Source organism: Oncorhynchus nerka, linkage group LG9b (genome assembly GCF_034236695.1).
Source record: "Oncorhynchus nerka isolate Pitt River linkage group LG9b, Oner_Uvic_2.0, whole genome shotgun sequence".
NCBI classification, from domain to species: domain Eukaryota; kingdom Metazoa; phylum Chordata; class Actinopteri; order Salmoniformes; family Salmonidae; genus Oncorhynchus; species Oncorhynchus nerka.
In genome coordinates, this window is record NC_088424.1 from 35,873,543 (window position 1) to 35,899,583 (window position 26,041).

The 26,041-nt window shown below is 46.7% G+C and overlaps 1 protein-coding gene across 1 annotated transcript; it reads right to left on the reverse strand.

Moving 5' to 3' along the window:
• Nucleotides 1–134: 134 nt before the first annotated feature.
• Nucleotides 135–25,998, reverse strand: LOC115122094 (uncharacterized). The gene is made up of 8 exons (XM_065013598.1): nucleotides 25,640–25,998; nucleotides 25,193–25,328; nucleotides 24,683–24,746; nucleotides 24,361–24,589; nucleotides 23,864–24,218; nucleotides 23,582–23,733; nucleotides 1,620–1,711; nucleotides 135–1,451 (listed from the first exon to the last, which is right to left on the reverse strand). The coding sequence occupies exons 1-8, from the start codon at nucleotides 25,713–25,715 to the stop codon at nucleotides 1,218–1,220; spliced, it is 1,338 nt and encodes a 445-aa protein (XP_064869670.1). The 5' UTR covers nucleotides 25,716–25,998; the 3' UTR covers nucleotides 135–1,217.
• Between the last annotated feature and the right edge of the window lie 43 nt (nucleotides 25,999–26,041).

A 26,041-nucleotide genomic window follows, 5' to 3' on the forward strand; every position in this document is an offset into this window, starting at 1 on the left:
AGACCCGTGCGAACAGGAACACTCTAGGGCCCTGAAGTGTATAGCCTACTCTTTAGTGGCCCTTTGAAGTGTACACTCCACTGTGGTGAGAAGAATAATGCTTCTGTATGCCAGGAGTTCCAATAACGTCAAACTGTTTTACCACAGCAATGTTTATTAGTAGTCTGGAAACCATGTGTTATATAAAACTGTTCGTGACATATATGAAGGAAAAGCGCAGTTTGATGAAGGCTTTCTTCTGTTCACTAACACTTTACTTGAAGTCTGTCATAAGGCCTGCGTAACACTGACATAACAGGTGTCATAAGGCCTGCGTAACACTGACATAACAGGTGTCATAAGGCCTGCGTAACACTGACATAACAGGTGTCATAAGGAGTTATTACAGCATATTGGTAGTGTACCGAATGTAAGTGTTTATATTGGAAGACTGGAGCGTTAAACAGACCATAAAGCAGGAGCCACAGCAGTTGAACACCATGTAAACTGGTTTCACCGCTGTCTGATACATACAGATACGAGAATGAATGGGAGGCAATGTCAGGTCTTGTCATTCATATGCAATAAAGATTGCCCTACCAAGGTCGCCGCCTTTGGTTTGTGCGCATAATGTCTCCCACAGACAACACACGTTCATCTAGAAAAGTTTTTCCTGATCCAAGACTTGGATTGGTCAGTTACATCTGATGAAAGCATGGCAGACAGATGCCATTTGTCAAAAGGCTGGGAGGTCAGTTACAACCATATACTTGGATAACTTCGCATCGTTCCATTATGGCATCTGTGAGCATCTCCATTTTGAACTAGTCAACTTTCATCTACGAGATGGCAAAAAGGGTGCATACTGCCACCTAGAGTGTGTTGTTTGAACAGGTAAAAAGCCAAGGTTGGAGATTTACTGCCACCTGGAGTTAAGGAATGTTTCCTCACTAGTTAAATTCATTGGCTGATCCCTCCTGATGACCTGGATGGAATTATGTGATCCTTCCTTAACCCATAGGAGGTGCCACCCAGTTGAAGTCCTCAATGGTGCTGCCCATACTAAAACAAGTCCTCTCTCTCTATAGTTACATGCTGGAAGATTGAAGAAGGCTTCTTCAGCATGTTGTCTAGTGTGTATAAACTCGTCAGGAGAGAAAGGAGAAAATGTAAGGCTGTGGATTGAGGGATTAGGAGAGGAGTGTCAGGCCAGTCCAGGGGTAAGTGATGGTGTAATGTCAGTCCAGTCCAGGGTTCTCCACGGTAGTCTTATCTCTGGGTCCTCCTGGCTCTGAATGGACCTGAGCTCTAATGTCCATCTGGTTCCAGGTCCTTCTGAGCCCGTTCCTGCTCCCAACGCTCTGGCTGCTCCTCCCTATTGCCACTGCAGAGCTCCCCGGCCCAGAGTCACTAGAGTCACCCTCCTCTGGAGGTTTGGAGCTTCTAGACTTGGAGTGGGATGATCGAGAGAGCTGTGGTGGGGGGAAATGATATTACATATCACTATTACTGTAGTGACAGTTACATTATTACTATCACTTGTTCTATTAATGTAGGCCTGCTAGTAGTTTAGTCATTAATTAATCGACTAATTAACTACGAGCCTTTCTACATATTGTGTGTGTGTGGTGAACGCTCACCTTTCTGATCCCCGTGATGGTGGTGAATGTTCCATGGTTGGGCTTACACCTGAAGTACCTGTTACCATGGAGACTGCCTTCATTTTCTCCACCTAAAGTTGAATAGGAAGAGGTGTTACCAGGGCTGGCTCCAGGAATAAGCAACATAAGCGATCGCTTAGAGCCCCGGGCAGCTAGGGGGCCCCCAAAGTAATAAATGTATAAGTTTTATTTTAAAAATTAGAAGCTCAGTCGAGGTCTCAACATACTGTTGAGAGTTAAAATTGTAGAACACACAAGGTGCAAGTTCAATATGTGTTTGTGCATCAGCAATCTTTTTCTTATGTCAGTCACTCGCCATGTCAGCTGACAATTTTTAGATTGGTACATTAATCTAGCCAGCTATCTAAACTTGTAATCATAGCCGAATACCGACCAGGCGTGCAGGGCATGTGCCCAGGGGCCCTGAACTCCAAAGGACCCCCATTGAATTTGTTAGTCACTCTCACTCTGATACACTACATGACCAAAAGCATGTGGACACCTGCTCATCGAACATCTCCTTCCAAAAAAATGGGCATTAATATGGAGTTGGTCCCACCTTTGTTGCTATAACAGCCTCCACTCCTCTGGGAAGGTTTTCCACTAGATGTTGGAACATTTCTGCGGGGACTTGCTTCCATTCAGTCACAAGAGCATTAGTGAAGTTGGGCGATAAGCCTGGCTTGCAGTCGGGGTTCTAATTAATCCCAAAGCTGTTCGATGGGGTTGAGGTCAGGGCTCTGTGCAGTCCAGTCAGGTTCTTCCACACCGATCTACAAACCATTTCTGTATGGACCTCACTTTGTGCACGTGGGCATTGTCATGCTGAAACGGGAAAGGGCCTTCCCGAACTGTTGCCACAGAATCATCTAGAATGTTATTGCATGCTGTAGCGTTAAGATTCCCCTTCACTGCAACTAAGGGGCCTAGTCCGAACCACAAAACAGCCCCCAGACCATTATTACTCCACCAGTTTTTTAATTTATTTAATTTATTTGTTACATGCGCCGAGTACGTAGACCTTATAGTGAAATGCTTACTTACAAGCCCTTAACTAACAATGCAGCTTTAAGAAAAATAAGTGTTAAGTAGAAAATAAAAGTATCAAATAATTCAACAGCAGCAGTAAAACAATAGTGAGGCTTTATGCAGGGGGTACCAGGGAACAGAGTGAATGTGGAGGCTATATACAGGGGGTACCAGGGAACAGAGTGAATATGGAGGCTATATACAGGGGGTACCGGGGAACAGAGTCAATGTGGAGGCTATATACAGGGGGTACCAGGGAACAGAGTTAATATGGAGGCTATATACAGGGGGTACCGGGGAACAGAGTCAATGTGGAGGCTATATACAGGGGGTACCAGGGAACAGAGTGAATGTGGAGGCTATATACAGGGGGTACCAGGGAACAGAGTGAATGTGGAGGCTATATACAGGGGGTACCAGGGAACAGAGTGAATGTGGAGGCTATATACAGGGGGTACCAGGGAACAGAGTGAATGTGGAGGCTATATACAGGGGGTACCGGGACAGAGTCAATGTGGAGGCTATATACAGGGGTACCAGGGAACAGAGTGAATGTGGAGGCTATATACAGGGGTACCAGGGAACAGAGTGAATGTGGAGGCTATATACAGGGGTACCAGGGAACAGAGTGAATGTGGAGGCTATATACAGGGGGTACCAGGGAACAGAGTGAATGTGGAGGCTATATACAGGGGTACCAGGGAACAGAGTGAATGTGGAGGCTATATACAGGGGGTACCAGGGAACAGAGTGAATGTGGAGGCTATATACAGGGGTACCAGGGAACAGAGTGAATATGGAGGCTATATACAGGGGTACCAGGGAACAGAGTGAATGTGGAGGCTATATACAGGGGGTACCAGGGAACAGAGTGAATGTGGAGGCTATATACAGGGGTACCAGGGAACAGAGTGAATGTGGAGGCTATATACAGGGGGTACCGGGGAACAGAGTCAATGTGGAGGCTATATACAGGGGGTACCAGGGAACAGAGTGAATGTGGAGGCTATATACAGGGGGTACCAGGGAACAGAGTGAATGTGGAGGCTATATACAGGGGTACCAGGAACAGAGTGAATATGGAGGCTATATACAGGGGGCACCAGGGAACAGAGTGAATGTGGAGGCTATATACAGGGGTACCAGGGAACAGAGTGAATGTGGAGGCTATATACAGGGGTACCAGGGAACAGAGTGAATGTGGAGGCTATATACAGGGGGTACCAGGGAACAGAGTGAATATGGAGGCTATATACAGGGGGTACCAGGGAACAGAGTGAATGTGGAGGCTATATACAGGGGGTACCAGGGAACAGAGTTAATATGGAGGCTATATCCTGGGGGTACCAGGGAACAGAGTGAATGTGGAGGCTATATACAGGGGGTACCAGGGAACAGAGTGAATGTGGAGGCTATATACAGGGGGTACCAGGGAACAGAGTGAATATGGAGGCTATATACAGGGGGTACCAGGGAACAGAGTCAATGTGGAGGCTATATACAGGGGGTACCAGGGAACAGAGTGAATGTGGAGGCTATATACAGGGGGTACCAGGGAACAGAGTCAATGTGGAGGCTATATACAGGGGGTACCAGGGAACATAGTGAATGTGGAGGCTATATACAGGGGTACCAGGAACAGAGTGAATGTGGAGGCTATATACAGGGGGTACCAGGGAACATAGTGAATGTGGAGGCTATATACAGGGGTACCAGGGAACAGAGTGAATGTGGAGGCTATATACAGGGGGTACCAGGGAACAGAGTCAATGTGGAGGCTATATACAGGGGTACCAGGGAACAGAGTGAATGTGGAGGCTATATACAGGGGTACCAGGAACAGAGTGAATGTGGAGGCTATATACAGGGGGTACCAGGGAACAGAGTGAATATGGAGGCTATATACAGGGGCACCAGGGAACAGAGTCAATGTGGAGGCTATATACAGGGGGTACCAGGGAACAGAGTGAATGTGGAGGCTATATACAGGGGTACCAGGGAACAGAGTGAATGTGGAGGCTATATACAGGGGGTACCAGGGAACAGAGTCAATGTGGAGGCTATATACAGGGGGTACCAGGGAACAGAGTTAATATGGAGGCTATATCCTGGGGGTACCAGGGAACAGAGTGAATGTGGAGGCTATATACAGGGGGTACCAGGGAACAGAGTCAATGTGGAGGCTATATACAGGGGGTACCAGGAACAGAGTTAATATGGAGGCTATATACAGGGGGTACCAGGGAACAGAGTGAATGTGGAGGCTATATACAGGGGGTACCAGGGAACAGAGTTAATATGGAGGCTATATACAGGGGGTACCAGGGAACAGAGTCAATGTGGAGGCTATATACAGGGGTACCAGGGAACAGAGTTAATATGGAGGCTATATACAGGGGGTACCAGGGAACAGAGTGAATGTGGAGGCTATATACAGGGGGTACCAGGGAACAGAGTTAATATGGAGGCTATATACAGGGGGTACCGGGAACAGAGTCAATGTGGAGGCTATATACAGGGGTACCAGGGAACAGAGTGAATGTGGAGGCTATATACAGGGGTACCAGGGAACAGAGTGAATGTGGAGGCTATATACAGGGGGTACCAGGGAACAGAGTGAATGTGGAGGCTATATACAGGGGTACCAGGGAACAGAGTGAATGTGGAGGCTATATACAGGGGGTACCGGGAACAGAGTCAATGTGGAGGCTATATACAGGGGTACCAGGAACAGAGTGAATGTGGAGGCTATATACAGGGGTACCAGGAACAGAGTGAATGTGGAGGCTATATACAGGGGTACCAGGGAACAGAGTGAATATGGAGGCTATATACAGGGGGTACCAGGGAACAGAGTGAATGTGGAGGCTATATACAGGGGTACCAGGGAACAGAGTGAATGTGGAGGCTATATACAGGGGGTACCAGGGAACAGAGTGAATGTGGAGGCTATATACAGGGGGTACCAGGGAACATAGTTAATATGGAGGCTATATACAGGGGTACCAGGAACAGAGTGAATGTGGAGGCTATATACAGGGGGTACCAGGGAACAGAGTGAATGTGGAGGCTATATACAGGGGGTACCAGGGAACAGAGTGAATGTGGAGGCTATATACAGGGGGCACCAGGGAACAGAGTCAATGTGGAGGCTATATACAGGGGTACCAGGAACAGAGTGAATGTGGAGGCTATATACAGGGGGTACCAGGGAACAGAGTGAATGTGGAGGCTATATACAGGGGGTACCAGGGAACAGAGTGAATATGGAGGCTATATACAGGGGGTACCAGGGAACAGAGTGAATGTGGAGGCTATATACAGGGGGTACCAGGAACAGAGTGAATGTGGAGGCTATATACAGGGGGTACCAGGAACAGAGTGAATGTGGAGGCTATATACAGGGGTACCAGGAACAGAGTGAATATGGAGGCTATATACAGGGGGCACCAGGGAACAGAGTGAATGTGGAGGCTATATACAGGGGGTACCAGGAACAGAGTTAATATGGAGGCTATATCCTGGGGGTACCAGGGAACAGAGTGAATGTGGAGGCTATATACAGGGGGTACCAGGGAACAGAGTGAATGTGGAGGCTATATACAGGGGGTACCAGGGAACAGAGTGAATATGGAGGCTATATACAGGGGGTACCAGGAACAGAGTCAATGTGGAGGCTATATACAGGGGGTACCAGGAACAGAGTGAATGTGGAGGCTATATACAGGGGGCACCAGGAACAGAGTCAATGTGGAGGCTATATACAGGGGGTACCAGGAAACATAGTGAATGTGGAGGCTATATACAGGGGTACCAGGGAACAGAGTGAATGTGGAGGCTATATACAGGGGGTACCAGGGAACATAGTGAATGTGGAGGCTATATACAGGGGGTACCAGGGAACAGAGTGAATGTGGAGGCTATATACAGGGGGTACCAGGGAACAGAGTCAATGTGGAGGCTATATACAGGGGTACCAGGAACAGAGTGAATGTGGAGGCTATATACAGGGGTACCAGGGAACAGAGTGAATGTGGAGGCTATATACAGGGGGTACCAGGGAACAGAGTGAATATGGAGGCTATATACAGGGGGTACCAGGGAACAGAGTCAATGTGGAGGCTATATACAGGGGGTACCAGGGAACAGAGTGAATGTGGAGGCTATATACAGGGGGTACCAGGAACAGAGTGAATGTGGAGGCTATATACAGGGGGTACCAGGAACAGAGTCAATGTGGAGGCTATATACAGGGGTACCAGGAACAGAGTTAATATGGAGGCTATATCCTGGGGGTACCAGGGAACAGAGTGAATGTGGAGGCTATATACAGGGGGTACCAGGAACAGAGTCAATGTGGAGGCTATATACAGGGGTACCAGGGAACAGAGTTAATATGGAGGCTATATACAGGGGTACCAGGGAACAGAGTGAATGTGGAGGCTATATACAGGGGTACCAGGAACAGAGTTAATATGGAGGCTATATACAGGGGGTACCAGGGAACAGAGTCAATGTGGAGGCTATATACAGGGGGTACCAGGGAACAGAGTTAATATGGAGGCTATATACAGGGGTACCAGGGAACAGAGTGAATGTGGAGGCTATATACAGGGGGTACCAGGGAACAGAGTGAATGTGGAGGCTATATACAGGGGTACCAGGGAACAGAGTCAATGTGGAGGCTATATACAGGGGTACCAGGGAACAGAGTGAATGTGGAGGCTATATACAGGGGGTACCAGGGAACAGAGTGAATGTGGAGGCTATATACAGGGGGTACCAGGGAACAGAGTGAATGTGGAGGCTATATACAGGGGGTACCAGGGAACAGAGTGAATGTGGAGGCTATATACAGGGGGTACCAGGGAACAGAGTGAATGTGGAGGCTATATACAGGGGGTACCAGGGAACAGAGTCAATGTGGAGGCTATATACAGGGGGTACCGGGGAACAGAGTCAATGTGGAGGCTATAAACAGGGGGTACCAGGGAACAGAGTCAATGTGGAGGCTATATACAGGGGGTACCGGGAACAGAGTCAATGTGGAGGCTATATAGGGGGTACCGGGGAACAGAGTCAATGTGGAGGCTATATACAGGGGGTACCAGGGAACAGAGTGAATGTGGAGGCTATATACAGGGGTACCAGGGAACAGAGTCTATGTGGAGGCTATATACAGGGGGTACCGGGAACAGAGTCAATGTGGAGGCTATATACAGGGGTACCGGGAACAGAGTCAATGTGGAGGCTATATACAGGGGTACCGGGAACAGAGTCAATGTGGAGGCTATATACAGGGGTACCGGGAACAGAGTCAATGTGGAGGCTATATACAGGGGTACCAGGGAACAGAGTGAATGTGGAGGCTATATACAGGGGGTACCGGGGAACAGAGTCAATGTGGAGGCTATATACAGGGGGTACCGGGGAACAGAGTCAATGTGGAGGCTATATACAGGTGGAACCGGGAACAGAGTCAATGTGGAGGCTATATACAGGGGGTACCGGGAACAGAGTCAATGTGGAGGCTATATACAGGGGGTACCAGGGAACAGAGTCAATGTGGAGGCTATATACAGGTGGAACCGGGGAACAGAGTCAATGTGGAGGCTATATACAGGGGGTACCGGGGAACAGAGTCAATGTGGAGGTTATATACAGGGGGTACCAGGGAACAGAGTCAATGTGGAGGCTATATACAGGGGGTACCGGGGAACAGAGTCAATGTGGAGGCTATATACAGGGGGTACCAGGGAACAGAGTCAATGGGGAGGCTATATACAGGGGGTACTGGGACAGAGTCAATGTGGAGGCTATATACAGGGGGTACCGGGGAACCGAGTCAATGTGGAGGCTATATACAGGGGGTACCAGGTAACAGAGTCAATGTGGTGGAGGATATATACAGGGGGTACCAGGGAACAGAGTCAATGTGGAGGCTATATACAGGGGTACCGGGAACAGAGTCAATGTGGAGGCTATATACAGGGGGTACCGGGAACAGAGTCAATGTGGAGGCTATATACAGGTGGAACCGGGAACAGAGTCAATGTGGAGGCTATATACAGGGGGTACCGGGGAACAGAGTCAATGTGGAGGCTATATACAGGGGGTACCAGGGAACAGAGTCAATGTGGAGGCTATATACAGGTGGAACCGGGAACAGAGTCAATGTGGAGGTTATATACAGGGGGCACCAGGAACAGAGTCAATGTGGAGGCTATATACAGGGGGTACCGGGGAACAGAGTCAATGTGGAGGCTATATACAGGGGGTACCAGGGAACAGAGTCAATGGGGAGGCTATATACAGGGGTACTGGGACAGAGTCAATGTGGAGGCTATATACAGGGGTACCGGGGAACCGAGTCAATGTGGAGGCTATATACAGGGGGTACCAGGTAACAGAGTCAATGTGGTGGAGGATATATACAGGGGGTACCAGGGAACAGAGTGAATGTGGAGGCTATATACAGGGGGTACCGGGGAACAGAGTCAATGTGGAGGCTATATACAGGGGGTACCGGGAACAGAGTCAATGTGGAGGCTATATACAGGTGGAACCGGGAACAGAGTCAATGTGGAGGCTATATACAGGGGGTACCGGGGAACAGAGTCAATGTGGAGGCTATATACAGGGGGTACCAGGGAACAGAGTCAATGTGGAGGCTATATACAGGTGGAACCGGGGAACAGAGTCAATGTGGAGGCTATATACAGGGGGTACCGGGGAACAGAGTCAATGTGGAGGTTATATACAGGGGGTACCAGGGAACAGAGTCAATGTGGAGGCTATATACAGGGGGTACCGGGGAACAGAGTCAATGTGGAGGCTATATACAGGGGGTACCAGGGAACAGAGTCAATGGGGAGGCTATATACAGGGGGTACTGGGACAGAGTCAATGTGGAGGCTATATACAGGGGTACCGGGAACCGAGTCAATGTGGAGGCTATATACAGGGGGTACCAGGTAACAGAGTCAATGTGGTGGAGGATATATACAGGGGGTACCAGGGAACAGAGTCAATGTGGAGGCTATATACAGGGGGTAGCGGTACAGAGTCGATGTGGAGGCTATATACAGGGGGTACAGGTACAGAGTCAATGTGGAGGCTATATACAGGGGGTACCGGTACAGAGTAAATGTGGAGGCTATATACAGGGGGTACCGGTACAGAGTCAATGTGCAGGGGCACCGGTTAGTCGAGGTAATTGAGATAATATGTAGGTAGAGTTAGTGACTATACATAGATAATGTTACGGATACAGTTATCCTGTGTGTGTGTGTGTATCCTGTGTGTGTGTTTCTTTTCTCTCCTTCTCCCCTCACAGGTGAAAATCATCACTCCCCAATCAGTCAACAATCAATCATCAATCAGAAGACACACCTCCTCCTATTTCCTACCCTATCACAGTTCCTTCCCCATGGTTTAAAAAACCCCATCATTTGTTTGTTCTAGAGCAATCTCTAGCTCAATCTCTAGCTCAATGTCTCTGTAAATGCCATGTCTGTAGGTCTCTGTGTTTCACTCTCGCTTTGTGTCTTAACCTCTCTTTTGTTTGAGCACCTCCATAGCACTTTGTCATCACCTGTGAGTATTGTTTTTGGTTATGGTGTTTGTTTGTTTGTGGGAAAAGGGGGAAACCAAGACAAGTCGCCCATGGGCATACACTACCCGTAGGTGAACTTTGTTAAATACACTAGTTAGAACTGGGCGGACCACCCACTGTATTTTTGGTTAGTTAGTTAGCTGTTGTTAAAGTAGGCTAGTCTAGCTTAGGGGTGTTTTTGAATACTTATTGTTTCTTTCCTTGGGTCCAGCTCAGCCCCTTTTCCTGCTCCCCCCATTACCGTGTGTTTATAAATAAACCTAGAGTTTGACGGTAGATTTCTGTTGTCGTGCACACTTTTACTTTGTCACAATAATAATTTGCATGAGTTATGTTACGGGTCTCATTACCATCCCCCCCTAGACTGTCGGGCCAAAAGGGATTCGTAACATAAGTGGGGGCTCGTCCGGGATCTGTCATAACTGACACCCATGCCGATCATGTAGATTGTTGTAGTGGTATAGTTCAGTGTTGAGCGTCATAGCTGAAGTAGCATTAGTGTTTGCTATTTTCTTTGGCACTTGTGAAGTAGTGTAACATGACTACTTTTGATTTGAGATCCTTTTTGGATAACCCTTCGTGGGAGGTTTTTGACAAATGTCGTAGAGTTGATTTAATGACCTTGGCTGACCATTATTCAGTATCGATTCCGCAGAGTTTAGTTAAGGCGGAGGTTAAACAGCTAGTGTTAAATGTATTGTTGGAAGAGCAGGTGCTTGTGTTACCGCTGCCTGAGTCTACTACCCCTGTAGCGGATGTTGCTGCTCCTGTAAGCCCATTGGTGTCTGATAATGAGGGCGAGGCTAAAACACCAGCCACATTGTCCCGTTTTGATCCACTCTCCCCACTGTCAAATGGTGATGCCAGGAGGGATGTCCGTTTAGCACAGTTCCAACTGGAGGTGGAAGAGAGAGCCCAAATTAGGCGAGAGACTCTCCAGTTGGAGATGTATAAAATAGACGCAGAAAAAGATCGAGAACAACGGCATTTGGAGATGTGTAAAATTGATGCAGACAGAGAACAAAGGCAGTTGGAGTTCAAAATGCGCCAGATGGAACTGGAGGCAAAGACAGCGAGGCTAGCCTCCGGTCCTACTGTGCCTGTTTGTGAGCCGTCCTCACCTGCTGTGTCCTCAAACACGTTTGACATTAGTAGGCAGATTGCCTTAGTACCTTTGTTCAGAGAGTCAGAGGTTGACTCCTATTTTTGTGTATTTGAGCGTATAGCCGTAGCATTGAAATGGCCTGAAGAGGTATGGTGCCTATTACTTCAGTGTAAATTAACTGGTAAAGCCCAAGAGGTTTTGTCAGCGCTACCTCTGGAGGACAGTTTGAATTATGAAGTGGTCAAAGCTACTGTTCTTCGTGCCTATGAGCTTGTGCCTGAGGCATACCGACAGAGATTTAGGTCTCATAGAAAGTCTTCTAGTAAGACTTATGTGGAATTTGCTAGAGACAAGGGAAATCTGTTTGATAAATGGCATGCTGCTAGTAAGGTAACTGATTTCAACTCTCTCCGGGAGTTAATCTTGTTGGAAGAGTTTAAAAATTGCTTGCCCGAACGCATTGTAGTTTACCTAAACGAACAGAAAGTATCCTCCCTGGCAGAAGCGTCTGTGTTGGCAGACGAGTTTGTGTTGACGCACAAGAGTGTGTTTTCGGCTCAAACTGAGAGTAGAGCCACTGAGTTTCCTACCTTTCGCCCTAGTCGGCCAGCAGTAGTATATCAAGCACGCCAGAAGAATGAGCGTCCCTGTTTCTATTGTCATAAAGTAGGACATATGATTAATGATTGCTTCCTGCTTAAACGCAAACAAGGGATGCCTCTTCGTGCAAAGCCACCAACAGGTGTTGCTCTAATTCGTACGGTTGTGAGGTCTGCAACAAAACAGGTGCCTCAGGGTAACTGTAGTTTGAAAGTCTCAATCCCCGACCGCAGTTATGAACCATTCATTTTCGAGGGGTTTGTGTCCCTAACGAATGACGAAGCGTCTCAGCGACCGGTTAAATTCCTTAGAGATACTGGTGCGGCGCAGTCGTTTATATTGTCTGATGTGTTGCCCTTATCTGACGATACATATTGTGGTTCCAGTGTGTTAGTGCAGGGTATTGAAATGGGTTTTGTCCCAGTGCCATTGCACTTTGTGAAAGTACACTCTGAGTTAATCAGTGGAATATTCAGAGTGGGGGTACGCCCTATGTTGCCAGTGAAAGGTGTGACCTTTATAATGGGTAACGATATTGCCGGAGGAAAGGTAGTACCCGTATTGGAAGTATTGGATAAAAGTGACCACTCTTTCTCGAATGAGCTGGCACAGAGTTATCCACATGGGTTCCCCGCTTGTGCTGTCACTCGTGCTCAGGCACTACAAGAGGGTGACGTGATAGATTTGTCGAACACTGTTCTGTTCAAAGAGGTTGATCAAGAAGATGGATTGTGTGATACCTCTGAGAAGCTGATCACCTCTGACAAACAGCCCAGGAAAGAATCAAAGAACGTTGAACTTATTGCTGATGCAATACAGTTACCAGTCACTCGTGAGCAGCTGATTGCTAACCAAAAGGTTGACAACAAGCTTGCTAAATGTTTTTCTAGTGTTGTCTCATTGGAAGATGTGAAGAAGAAGAACGTGGCTTACTTCATTGATGGTAATCTCCTCATGCATAAATGGAAATCCCATGTTGACGCGGATGGAGATTGGAATGCTGTTTACCAAATAGTGATTCCTACAGCCTTTCGACAAAATGTGTTATCCCTTGCTCATGATCACCAGTGGTCTGGTCATTTAGGAATCACAAAAACTTATGATCGGATCCTTCGACATTTCTTTTGGCCGGGTTTAAAACAAGATGTGGCTCAGTTCTGTCGGACATGCCACACATGTCAGATAACAGGAAAACCAAATCAGGTTATTCCTCCCGCTCCTCTTTGTCCCATACCTGTCATAGGTGAACCATTCGAGCATGTGGTGGTTGATTGTGTCGGACCGTTACCGAAGACAAAATCGGGTAACCAGTTTTTGTTAACGATAATGTGTATGGCTACAAGATACCCCGAGGCCATTCCTCTGAGAAGGATTACAGCCCCGGTAGTGAGTAAAGCCTTAATAAAATTCTTCGACATTCGGGTTACCTAGGGTGGTACAAAGCGATCAAGGAACCAATTTCCTATCCAAGCTCTTCAAGCAGGTGTTAAAATCCTTGTCAATTACGCACCGTGTGTCAAGCGCCTATCACCCAGAGTCTCAGGGTGCACTTGAAAGATGGCATCAGACACTGAAGTCTATGCTACGTAAATATTGTTTGGAATCTGAGAAAGATTGGGATGAGGGAGTTCCTCTAGTTTTGTTTGCTGCTCGTGAAACTGTGCAGGAGTCCCTAGGTTTCAGCCCGGCTGAACTGGTGTTTGGTCACACAGTGAGAGGACCAATGAAAGTCCTAAAAGAACAGTTCTTGTCCCAAGAGTTGTGTACCAGAGATGAGAATGTGTTGGACTACGTTAGTCGCTTTCGTGAGCGCCTACACCAAGCTTGTGCTCTCGCAAAGGAAGCTCTGTCTTCCTCACAGAGGAGCATGAAAAGACACTATGATAAAGAGGCTGTTTCTCGTCCACTACAGCCAGGTGACCAAGTACTGGTGTTATTACCTGTTCCAGGATCTTCACTGTCAGCTCGTTTCTCAGGTCCTTATTTAATTGAAAAGAAAATAAGTGAAACTGACTGTGCTTCAAACTCCTGATAGACAACGCCAATCTCGTGTGTGTCACATTAACATGTTGAAAGCTTACCACACCCGACCCATCACACAGTTAGAGAGTTCAAAAACAGAGGAAGGTACTGCTGTCTCCTCTGCTACTACTGCTATGATAGTGGACTGTCATATTGATGATGTTGATGGCTTGGAGTTGCGCAATACTCAGCAGCAGTGTGTTAGATTGCCCAACTCAGAAATGCTGCTGTCTATCCAATCCGGTCTGGTTCATTTAACGGATGGACAGGCCAATGATATTGTGAGGCTACTACACAGTTTTCCATGTCTCTTTAATGACGTTCCTACTCGCACAAATGTGTTGGAACATGACATTATTGTTGGAAATGCTACACCTATCAAGCAACACCCATATCGTATCAACGCTTCCAAGAGGAAGATGATGAGGGATGAGGTGAAATATTTGTTGGAGAATGACCTGGCTAAGCCAAGTTCAAGCCCTTGGAGTTCTCCTTGCATTTTGGTTCCTAAACCTGATGGTACGTCCAGGTTATGTACGGATTATCGAAAGGTAAATTCTGTCACAATGCCAGATTCGTTCCCGTTACCCCGACTGGAAGACTGTATCGACACTATTGGTGCTGCTAAGTATGTAACTAAGTTAGACCTCTTAAAAGGTTACTGGCAGGTTCCGTTAACGTCACGTGCTTCTGAGATTTCTGCCTTTGTGACCCCAGACAACTTCCTACAGTACTCAGTCATGGCTTTTGGGATGCGAAATGCACCAGCCACTTTCCAACGACTGGTTAACTCCATATTAGCTGGCGTTCCTAATTGTAGTGCATACCTTGATGACCTAGTGATTTATTCGTCTGAGTGGTCAGATCATGTTGACTCTCTAAGGGTAGTATGTGAACGGTTGGCAGCTGCTTCTCTAACCCTGAACTTGGCAAAGTGCGAGTTTGGGAAGGCTACTGTTACCTATCTCGGTAAAGAGGTTGGCCATGGACAGGTGCGCCCTGTTGATGCCAAGGTCTTGGCTATAACTGCATTCCCTGCACCTACCACCAGACGAGAGCTACGCCGCTTTTTAGGGATGGTTGGCTACTACCGTAGCTTCTGTAAAAATTTCTCTGCGGTAGTTGCTCCATTGACCGATTTGCTTAGTCCGGCTAGATCATTTGTGTGGTCCCCTGATTGTAAGAGAGCTTTTGAATCAGCGAAAACACTCTTATGTAATACACCTGTTCTTGCTGCTCCAGATTTTGAACAACTGTTCAAACTTGAGGTAGATGCTAGTGCCAGAGGTGCTGGTGCTGTTCTACTGCAGCAGGACAAGAGTGGAGTGGATCATCCCGTTTCTTATTTTTCACGTAAATTTAATAAATGTCAAACAAACTATGCGACAATAGAACAAGAAGCTCTTGCTTTGTTGTTGGCTCTGCAATACTTTGAAGTATATATTGGTTCCAGTGCCCTACCCGTGATTGTATATACTGACCATAACCCCTTAGTTTTTCTCCACCGAATGTACACCCAGAACCAGCGCCTTATGCGTTGGGCGCTGATTGTACAAAATTATAATTTGGAGATCCGCCACAAAAAGGGTTCTGATAATGTGTTGGCAGATGCTTTGTCTCGTGTGTGAAAATGATTTCTGTATATTTTGCAAGGTTGTTGCTTTGTTGTGAGTATTCATTGAAATACTGTAGTCGCAACCCCTAGGGTTGCTCTTTTAAGGGTGGGAGTGTTACGGATACAGTTATCCTGTGTGTGTGTGTGTGTGTGTATCCTGTGTGTGTGTTTCTTTTCTCTCCTTCTCCCCTCACAGGTGAAAATCATCACTCCCCAATCAGTCAACAATCAATCATCAATCAGAAGACACACCTCCTCCTATTTCCTACCCTATCACAGTTCCTTCCCCATGGTTTAAAAAACCCCATCATTTGTTTGTTCTAGAGCAATCTCTAGCTCAATCTCTAGCTCAATGTCTCTGTAAATGCCATGTCTGTAGGTCTCTGTGTTTCACTCTCGCTTTGTGTCTTAACCTCTCTTTTGTTTGAGCACCTCCATAGCACTTTGTCATCACCTGTGAGTATTGTTTTTGGTTATGGTGTTTGTTTGTTTGTGGGAAAAGGGGGAAACCAAGACAAGTCGCCCATGGGCATACACTACCCGTAGGTGAACTTTGTTAAATACACTAGTTAGAACTGGGCGGACCACCCACTGTATTTTTGGTTAGTTAGTTAGCTGTTGTTAAAGTAGGCTAGTCTAGCTTAGGGGTGTTTTTGAATACTTATTGTTTCTTTCCTTGGGTCCAGCTCAGCCCCTTTTCCTGCTCCCCCCATTACCGTGTGTTTATAAATAAACCTAGAGTTTGACGGTAGATTTCTGTTGTCGTGCACACTTTTACTTTGTCACAATAATAATTTGCATGAGTTATGTTACGGGTCTCATTACCATCCCCCCCTAGACTGTCGGGCCAAAAGGGATTCGTAACAGATAATAAACAAAGAGTAGCAGTAGTGTAAGAATGGGGGGGAGGCAATGCAAATAGTATGGGTAGTAGTCTGTGACTAGGGTGGCTGGAGTCTGACAATTTTTAGGACATTCCTCTGGCATAGAGATCTTGGATGGCAAGAAGCTTGGCCCCAGTGATGTACTGGGCCGTACGCACTACACTCTGTAGTCCCTTGCGGTCGGAGGCCGAGCAGTTGCCATACCAGGCAGTGATGCAACCATGCTCTCGATGGTGCATCTGTAGAACCTTTTGAGGATCTAAGGATCCATGCCAGATCTTTTCGGTCTCCTGAGGGGGAATAGGTTTTGTCGTGCCCTCTTTATGACTGTCTTGGTGTGTTTGGACAATGATAGTTTGTTGGTGAAGTGGACACCAAGGAACTTGAAGCTCTCAACCTACTCCACTACAGCCCCATTGATGAGAAAGGGGGCGTGCTCAGTCCTCCTTTTCCTGTAGTCCACAGTCATCTCCTTTGTCTTGATCACGTTGAGGAAGAGGTTGTTGTCCTTGCACCACACGGCCAGGTCTCTGACCTCCTCCCTCCCCTATAGGGTGTCATCGGGAAACTTGAGTGCTGGGGTCGTGCCTGGCCATGCAGTCATGAGTGGACAGGGAGTGCAGGAGGGGACTGAGCACACACTCGAGGGGCCCCCGTGTTGAGGATCAGTGTGGCGGATGTGTTGTTACCTACCCTTACCACCTGGGGGCGGCCCATCAGGAAGTCCAGGATCCAGTTGCAGAGGGAAGTGTTTAGTCCTTAGCTTAGTGATGAGGTTTGAGGGCACGATGGTGTTAAACGTTGAGCTGTAGTCAATGAATAGCATTCTCACATAGGTGTTCGTTTTGTACAGGTGGGAAAGGGCAGTGTTGAGTGAAATAGAGATTGCATCATCTGTGGATCTGTTGAGTTGGTATGCAAATTGGGTGGGTCTAGGTTTTCTGGGATAATGCTGTTGATGTGAGCCATGACCAGCTTTTCAAAGCACTTCATGGCTACAGACGTGAGTGCTACGAGTCGGTAGTCATTTAGGCAGGTTACCTTAGTGTTCTTGGGCACAGGGACTATGGTGGTCTGCTTGAAACATGTTAGTATTACAGACTCAGTCAGGGACAGGTTGAAAATGTCAGAGAAGACACTTGCCAGTTGGTCAACGCATGCTGGTTATCCATCCGACGATCATCGGAGCCAGTGTAGTACGATTCAGTCTTAGTCCTGTATTGACGTTTTGCCCATTTGATGGTTTGTCGGAGGGCATCGCGGAATATCTTACAAGCTTCCGGGTTGGAGTCACGCTCCATGAAAGCGGCAGCTCTACCCTTTAGCTCAGTGCGGATGTTGCCTGTAATCCATGGCTTCTGATTGGGGTATGTACGTATGGTCACTGTGGGGACGACGTCATCGATGTTGTTATTAATGAAGCTAGTGACTGATGTGGTGTATTCCTCAATGCCATAGGAAGAATCCCGGAACTTATTCCAGTCTGTGCTAGCAAAACAGTCCAGTAGCTTAGCATCTGCCTCGTCTGACCACTTTTTTATTGACCGAGTCACTGGTGCTTCCTGCTTTAATTTTTGCTTGTAAGCTGGAATCAGGAGGATAGACTTATGGTCAGATTTGCCAAATAGAGGGCGAGGGAGATTTTTGTAAGCATCTCTGTGTGTGGAGTAAAGGTGGTCTAGAGTTGTTTCCTTCTGGTTGAACATTTAACAATATCTCTGTCTCTTGCGAATGATGGGGATTAGGGCCTTGTCAGGCGTCTTAAGTAAATCCTTGTGTCCGACTTGTTAAAGAAAACGTATTCCTCCAGTACGGGGTGAATAGTCGCTGGCCTGATATCTAGAAGCTCTTTTCGGCCCCCAAAAAAAACACATTAGCACAATTGGTTAGGGGACCGTAAAAATGCAGCCATCTCCTCCAGTGCCATTCATTATGCATTGGGACAGGTAGTGTTCTCATGGCATCCGCCAAACCCAGATTTGTCCGCCGGACAGCCAGATGGTGAAGTGTGATTGATCACTCCAGAGAACGCGTTTCCACTGCTCCAGAGTCCAATGGCGTGAGTTTTACACCACTCCAGCCGACGTTTGGCATTGTGCATGGTGATCTCAGTCTTGTGTGCAGCTGCTAGGCCATGGAAACCTATTTTAGGATGCTCCTGACAAACAGTTATTGTGCTGACGTTGCTTCCAGAGGCAGTTTGTAACTCGGTAGTGAGTGTTGCAGCCGAGAACAGACACTTTACACACTTCAACAGTCCCGTTCTGTTAGCTTGTGTGGCCTAATACCTTGCGGCTGAGCCGTTGTTGCGCCTAGATGTTTCCACTTCACAATAACAGCACTTATAGTTGACCGGGGCAGAAAATTTGACGAACTGACTTGTTTTGCCCACGTGGTGGTGGGCCCCTAAAAGGCTAGAGCCACATCACAAGGGGCATACATCTGAAGCATCTGTTTAGAAGCCCCACTCACCACCAAATATGGTGATGAGAGGAAGTCCAGTGGCGCGAAGTGGGAGGAGATGAAACTTGACCGACATTGAATGTTTCATCGATGATAAAAATTAGCACAATCTCAATACAGTTTTCTGTTTACAAAACGAGAATCTGTTAAGAACTGAGAGCAAAGTTTTATAGACTTAACCCTTTGCCAAAGTTTTTTTTTAATTGCGCTGTTTTAGGAGTGCAAGGGTGAATTGAGTTATTGCACACTCACACTTCAGAGTAGGCGGAACGCCTAATGGAAATATGCAAATCATTGCTAAAATTGATTTATTTCACCTTTATTTAACCAGGTAGGCAAGTTGAGAACAAGTTCTCATTTACAATTGCGACCTGGCCAAGATAAAGCAAAGCAGTTCGACAGATACAACGACACAGAGTTACACATAGAGTAAAACAAACATACAGTCAATAATACAGTATAAACAAGTCTATATACAATGTGAGCAAATGAGGAGAGAAGGGAGGTAAAGGCAAAAAAGGCCATGGTGGCAAAGTAAATACAATATAGCAAGTAAAACACTGGAATGGTAGTTTTGCAATGGAAGAATGTGCAAAGTAGAAATAAAAATAATGGGGTGCAAAGGAGCAAAATAAATAAATTAATTAAATACAGTTGGGAAAGAGGTAGTTGTTTGGGCTAAATTATAGGTGGGCTATATACAGGTGCAGTAATCTGTAAGATGCTCTGAAAGTTGGTGCTTAAAGCTAGTGAGGGAGATAAGTGTTTCCAGTTTCAGAGATTTTTGTAGTTCGTTCCAGTCATTGGCAGCAGAGAACTGGAAGGAGAGGCGGCCAAAGAAAGAATTGGTTTTGGGGGTGACTAGAGAGATATACCTGCTGGAGCGTGTGCTACAGGTGGGAGATGCTATGGTGACCAGCGAGCTGAGATAAGGGGGGACTTTACCTAGCAGGGTCTTGTAGATGACATGGAGCCAGTGGGTTTGGCGACGAGTATGAAGCGAGGGCCACCCAACGAGAGCGTACAGGTCGCAATGGTGGGTAGTATATGGGGCTTTGGTGACAAAACGGATTGCACTGTGATAGACTGCATCCAATTTGTTGAGTAGGGTATTGGAGGCTATTTTGTAAATGACATCGCCAAAGTCGAGGATTGGTAGGATGGTCAGTTTTACAAGGGTATGTTTGGCAGCGAAATAGAAAGCCAATTCTAGATTTAATTTTGGATTGGAGATGTTTGATATGGGTCTGGAAGGAGAGTTTACAGTCTAACCAGACACCTAAGTATTTGTAGTTGTCCACGTATTCTAAGTCAGAGCCGTCCAGAGTAGAGTAAAATGCACCAATAGGATCTCACTTGTGCTTGGCTCTGCCCACCTTCTTGCTTGTTCTGCCCACTATGCTTCATTTGCTCCCATTGGAAATGACCCCAATGATAAATCTTGGGTTAGGGCTAGGTTCAATCAGATTGAGAATTTTTACATCCACATAGCGTTGTTTTGGCTGTATGTGGTGGTAGAACTGCGTTAGAGCTGTCAAACCCACAAGCAGCTCGTTGCGTTACCTTATCACGGATACTGCCGTTGGAATGCCACCAAACCCCACACGGCTATAATCTGACAAATCCCAAACGACTGCATTAGAAGTTCATACAGCCTCATTACAAGTTCAAACACTCCAACTTGACGGATAAATCACACCATCCAAATGTTATTGGTCGTGTAAACATATTTAGCAGATGTTATTGCGGGTTTAACGAATTGCTTGTGTTCCTAGCTCCAACAGTGCAGTAGTATCTAACAATACACATCAATCCCCACAAATCTAAAAATAAAAGGTCATTAAGAAATATAGGACGAGCGATGTCAGAGTGTGTGTGTGTGTGTGTGTGCATATACAGTTGAAGTGGGAAGTTTACATACACTTAGGTTGGAGTCATTAATACTCCTTTTTCAACAACTCCACAAATGTCTTGTTAACAAACTATAGTTTTGGCAAGTCGGTTAGGACATCTACACCTATGACAAGTAATTTTTCCAACAATTGTTTACAGACAGATGCATTCACTGTATCGCAATTCCAGTGGGTCAGAAATGTACAGTTGACTGTGCCTTTACACAGCTTGGAAAATTCCAGAAAATGATTTACCTACACCTTAGCCAAATACATTTAAACTCAGTTTTTCACAATTCCTGACATTTAATCCTAGAAAAAAATTCCCTGTTTTAGGTCATTTGGGATCACCATTTTATTTTAATAATGTGAAATGTCAGAATAATATTTGAAATTATGAATTATTTCATCTTTTATTTCTTTCATCACATTCCCAGTGGGTCAGAAGTTTACATACACTCAATTAGTATTTGGTAGCATTGCCTTTAAATTGTTTCACTTGGGTCAAACGTTTTGGGTAGCCTTCCACAAGCTTCCCACAATAAGTTGGGTGAATTTTGGCCCATTCATCCTTACAGAGCTGGTGTAACTGAGTCAGGTTTGTAGGCCTCCTTGCTCGCACGCACTTTCAGTTCTGCCCACACATTTTCTATAGGATTGAGGTCAGGGCTTTGTGATGGCCACTCCAATACCTTGACTTTGTTGTCCTTAAGTCATTTTGCCACAACATTGGAAGTATGCTTGGGGTCATTGTCCATTTGGAAGACCCATTTGTGACCAAGCTTTAACTTCCTGACTGATGTCTTGAGATGTTGCTTCAATATATCCACAATTGTCCTGCATCATGATGCCATCTATTTTGTGAAGTGCACCAGTCCCTCCTGCAGCAAATCACCCCCACAACATGATGTTGCCACCCCCATGCTTCACGGTTGGGATGGTGTTCTTCGGCTTGCAAGCCTCTCTTTTTCCTCCAAACATAACGATGGTCAATATGGCCAAACAGTTTTATTTTTTGTTTCAACAGAACAGAGGCATTTCTCCAAAAAATACAATCTTTGTCCACATGTGCAGTTGCAAACCGTAGTCTGGCTTTTTTTATGGATGTTTTGGAGCAGTGGCTTCTTCCTTGCTGAGTGGCCTTTCAGGTTATGTCGATTTGGGGCTAGATTTTCTGTGGATATAGATAATAGGGCAGCAGTCTCTAAGGTGCAGGGTTGAGCCAGATTGCCAGCTGGCTCGTGACAGTGGCTAAGTTCAGGGCAGTCTACTGGGTGGAGGCCGGCTAGTGATGGCTATTGAACAGTAGGATGGCCTTGAGATAAATTGAAAAACAGATTCTCTCATGTACCAACTTTGATGCACCTGTACTGACCTCGCCTTCTGGATGGTACCGGTGTGAACAGGCTATGGCTCGGGTGGCTGAGGTCTTTGATGATCTTTTTGTCCTTCCTGTGACACCGGGTGCTGTATGTGTCCTGGAGGGCAGGCAGTGTGCACCCGGGATTGCATTGGGCAGACCGCGCTACCCCCGGGAGAACCTGTGGTTGCGGGCGGTGCAGTTGCCGTACCAGGCGGTGATACAGCACGACAGGATGCTCTCAATGGTGCATCTGTAAAAGTTTGAGGGTCTTAGGGGCCAAGTCCAATTTCTTCAGCCTCCTTAGGATGAAGAGGCGCTGTTGAGCCTTCTTGTCCATGCTGTCTATGTGGGTGGACCATTTCAGATTGTCAGTGGTGTACGCCCAGGAACCTGAAGCTTTCAACCTTCTCCACTGCAGCCCCGTCAATGTGGATGGGGTTATGCTCCCTCTGCTGTCTCCGGAAGTCCACCATCAGCTCCTTCATTTTGTTGACATTGAGGGAGAGGTTATTTTCCTGGCACCACTCTGCCAGGGCCCTCAACTCCTTCCTGTAGGCTCTCGTCGTTGATGGTAATCAGGCCTACCACTGTTGTGTCGTCTGTAAACTTGATGATTGAGTTGGAGGCGTGCATGGCCACGCAGTCATGGGAGCACATGAGAGGCTGGGCACGCACCGTTGTAGGGCCCCCGTGTTGAGGATCAGTATACTGGAGGTGTTGTTTGTGTACCTTCACCACCTGGGGGAGGCCCGTCAGGAAGTCCAGGACCCATTTTCACAGTGCGGGGTTCAGACCTAGGGCCCGAGCTTAATGATGAGCTTGGAGGGTACTATGGTGTTGAATGCTGAGCTACAGTCAATGAACAACTTTCTTACATAGGTATTCCTCTTGTCCAGATGGGAAAAGGCAGTGTGCAGTGCGATGGCGATTGCATCGTCTCTGGATCTATTGAGGCGGTATGCAAATTGCAGTGGGTCTAGGGTGCATGAAAACATGCATTAGCCTAACATGCATTAGCCTAACATCAATGGTTTGATATTTGAGAATAATTATTTCTAACATCGATAGAGCCTAACATTTCTAGCACTGTTTTGAACTAACACAGTAGGGATAATAAGGGGGTGTTTGGTACAGAAAAGAGTAGCCGCTCACCTATATGTCAGCTCATACCACAGTTACACCTCCAACACCGCCAAAACATCTGCTATGCGGATGTCGACCAATGCTGATTAATGCTCGATCTGATTGAATCCAGGCCTTATTTACCAGTATCTTTGGTGTTACTGTCACATTTGTCATGGTGATGAGAATTCCAGATATTCACACACACCATAAACACACACATTAACTCACTGGCTGTGTCCAATTCCACTCCTATATAGATGTCTGTAGACTCAGTGTTTTCCAGTGGTCCGATGAACCTCACAGCTCCTCTTCTCCTCTCCTCTCCTCTCCTCCTCCCCTCCAGCACTACACGGTCATTCACACACAGGCGGTGCTTCTTCCTGATATGCACATGCACGAACGGACACACAGTTAAGTTCTTTAAAATCACAATTATTGTGAAATGAGTCATTAATACAGTATAATACGGTAATACACAGAAGAGAAACTAAAGCAAGAATAGAAGTGTACCTGGTGGTTAATGCCCTGGGTTCCAGCCCTCCTGCTGCTTGGACTGTGGACGAGGAGTCAGGATAGTCTGGGGCCAGACACCACCTCTCCTCCTCTTTTGTCTCCTCCATCTCTCCCCTCAGAGGTCCACATGAGGCACTTCTCCTTAGGACATTCTCTCTTTTCTGCTCACAAACAACAACAATATCAACAACCAAAAACAAACTACCACAAAAACAGCTCATCATAAAGGCTGTGACATCCTCATGTGTCCATTGTGAAGTATGATAATGAGGTCCAGCCTTCAGCGTGTGTTTTCGGTCCGATGTCTGTCCACCCTGCTCAGACGACAGGTTGCCCTTCTCCCTCCTCCTGACTGAAACACAAACACACACAATGTCCTGACATGGTGAGCACACAGCAAAGACAGACTGAAGCTTCACATTCTCCTTGGTCATAATTGCTATGAATAAAACAGACCTTCAAAGCACTGCTTCATTATGTAAAACAATTTACACCTCTTTCTCTGGGAATGCTGTCACTATGGGAGGAGTGAGGCATGATGGGTAAGGGTTGTGATCCCAGAGCTTCTTCTACAGAGGGTAGAGTAAGACTGTTGTCTTCTTGTCTCCTTTCTCCCCCTCTCTTCTTCACCCTCTCATCTCCTCTCCTGCCTTCCTTTCCTCTCCTCTCCTTTCCTTGCGGATCCTCCTTCTCACACTCTTTCACACAGGGCAGAACTGCTGTCTGACACACAGAGAGAGAGAGGGTGGGGTTGTTTGTGTGTATACCTTTACGTGAGTGTTGACTTGTGAGAGAGATCATGTATGTCATACATACCTGTCTCCTCTGAGGGGTGAGGTTGTGAAGGGGGACCAGAGGAGGGAGGCAGGGGGGTGTGGTGCTAAAGGATAGAGGGGGGAGGCAGGGGGGTGTGGTGTTAGAGCACAGGCTGCCCCTCCCAGAACTGTATAAGGAGGACACACTGGGGGAGACACTGGCTGGGGGAGAGGGGAGATAGGGGAGGAGGCGGCGAGAGAGATGGAGGGGAGGCAGGAGAAGGGAGAGGTGGAGTTGGTCTGGGATCTGTTGGAATCTGAGGGACCCACGGGAGCAGTGGACAGAGAGCACATCAGCTCCTCTATTCGGGCCCTTTGGACCTCTACGGTCCTGTGCAGACTAAGATATGAGAGGAGGCACACACACACAGCAGAGTTAAGCAAAGGTCAGACAAACTCAACCGAAACAGTAAATGGTTAACTTTCTCATGGAGGAGGCAGCTGAAAACTGCTGTGAATCAGACATGTGACAGTGGGAATTTGTTTGATACAACAGGCCTATGGTTCTCACCGTTGATTCTCGCGCAGTATCTCGGCTATACTCGAGCACAGGTGCACTGCACCTCTCCTCGAACCATTGATGAAGAACAGTACAGCTTGCGAGGCGACCTCCTTGTCCTCCTCAAGACCCCCTGACGAACTGCCCACTTGGTATAGGAAGGCAGAAATACTACAGTAGTAGAAACTATTTGTCAATCACTTTATTACCTTTATTCAGTAGTTTTGTAGCAGTTATTGCAGCACAGCAAACAAATTGTCCCCATCACAGGTGTCCCTATTAAAAAAATGACAAGCTATATCGAATGTAGGCTACTTTACCAGTTTGACATGGTTTAGTGACGTCAACTTTAATCAGAGCTTTCTTATTCAAAGAAAAGCATAACTTCCAAAGCTGTAGCCTAGGTACCCGTGCGAGTCCCACCACGACTGAGTGAGCTCCAAATCATTGTTTCCATACCTGTCTGGGACGCACGCGAGTCAAGGTCCGAATCCAACGACCAGGTTCGGTTTCTACTGCGCTCGCGACCACTCATATCCCAGTTCTCTCAATAACCAATGTCTATTGATTTGTTATTGTACTACTCTACTGTAAGCCATGTGTTGCGTTTTTTCACTAACCCTAGCCGACGTAACGCCACTTGGGGTGCGTAACACCCAATGGAACGCACAGGTGCGCTAGGTTGGCTCACAATAGTACAGATAGCGTCATGCTTTCTTGGTGAGTTTTTTTTTTAGGCTATAATTATTGTAATACGCTTGCTCTGGTCATTTTAAGCAGGATAATGAAATATGCAAGGTAAAAGCTTAAAACAAGTAGGCTAATCTAGACAACCTATACATTTTTGAAAGCAACGAAAGT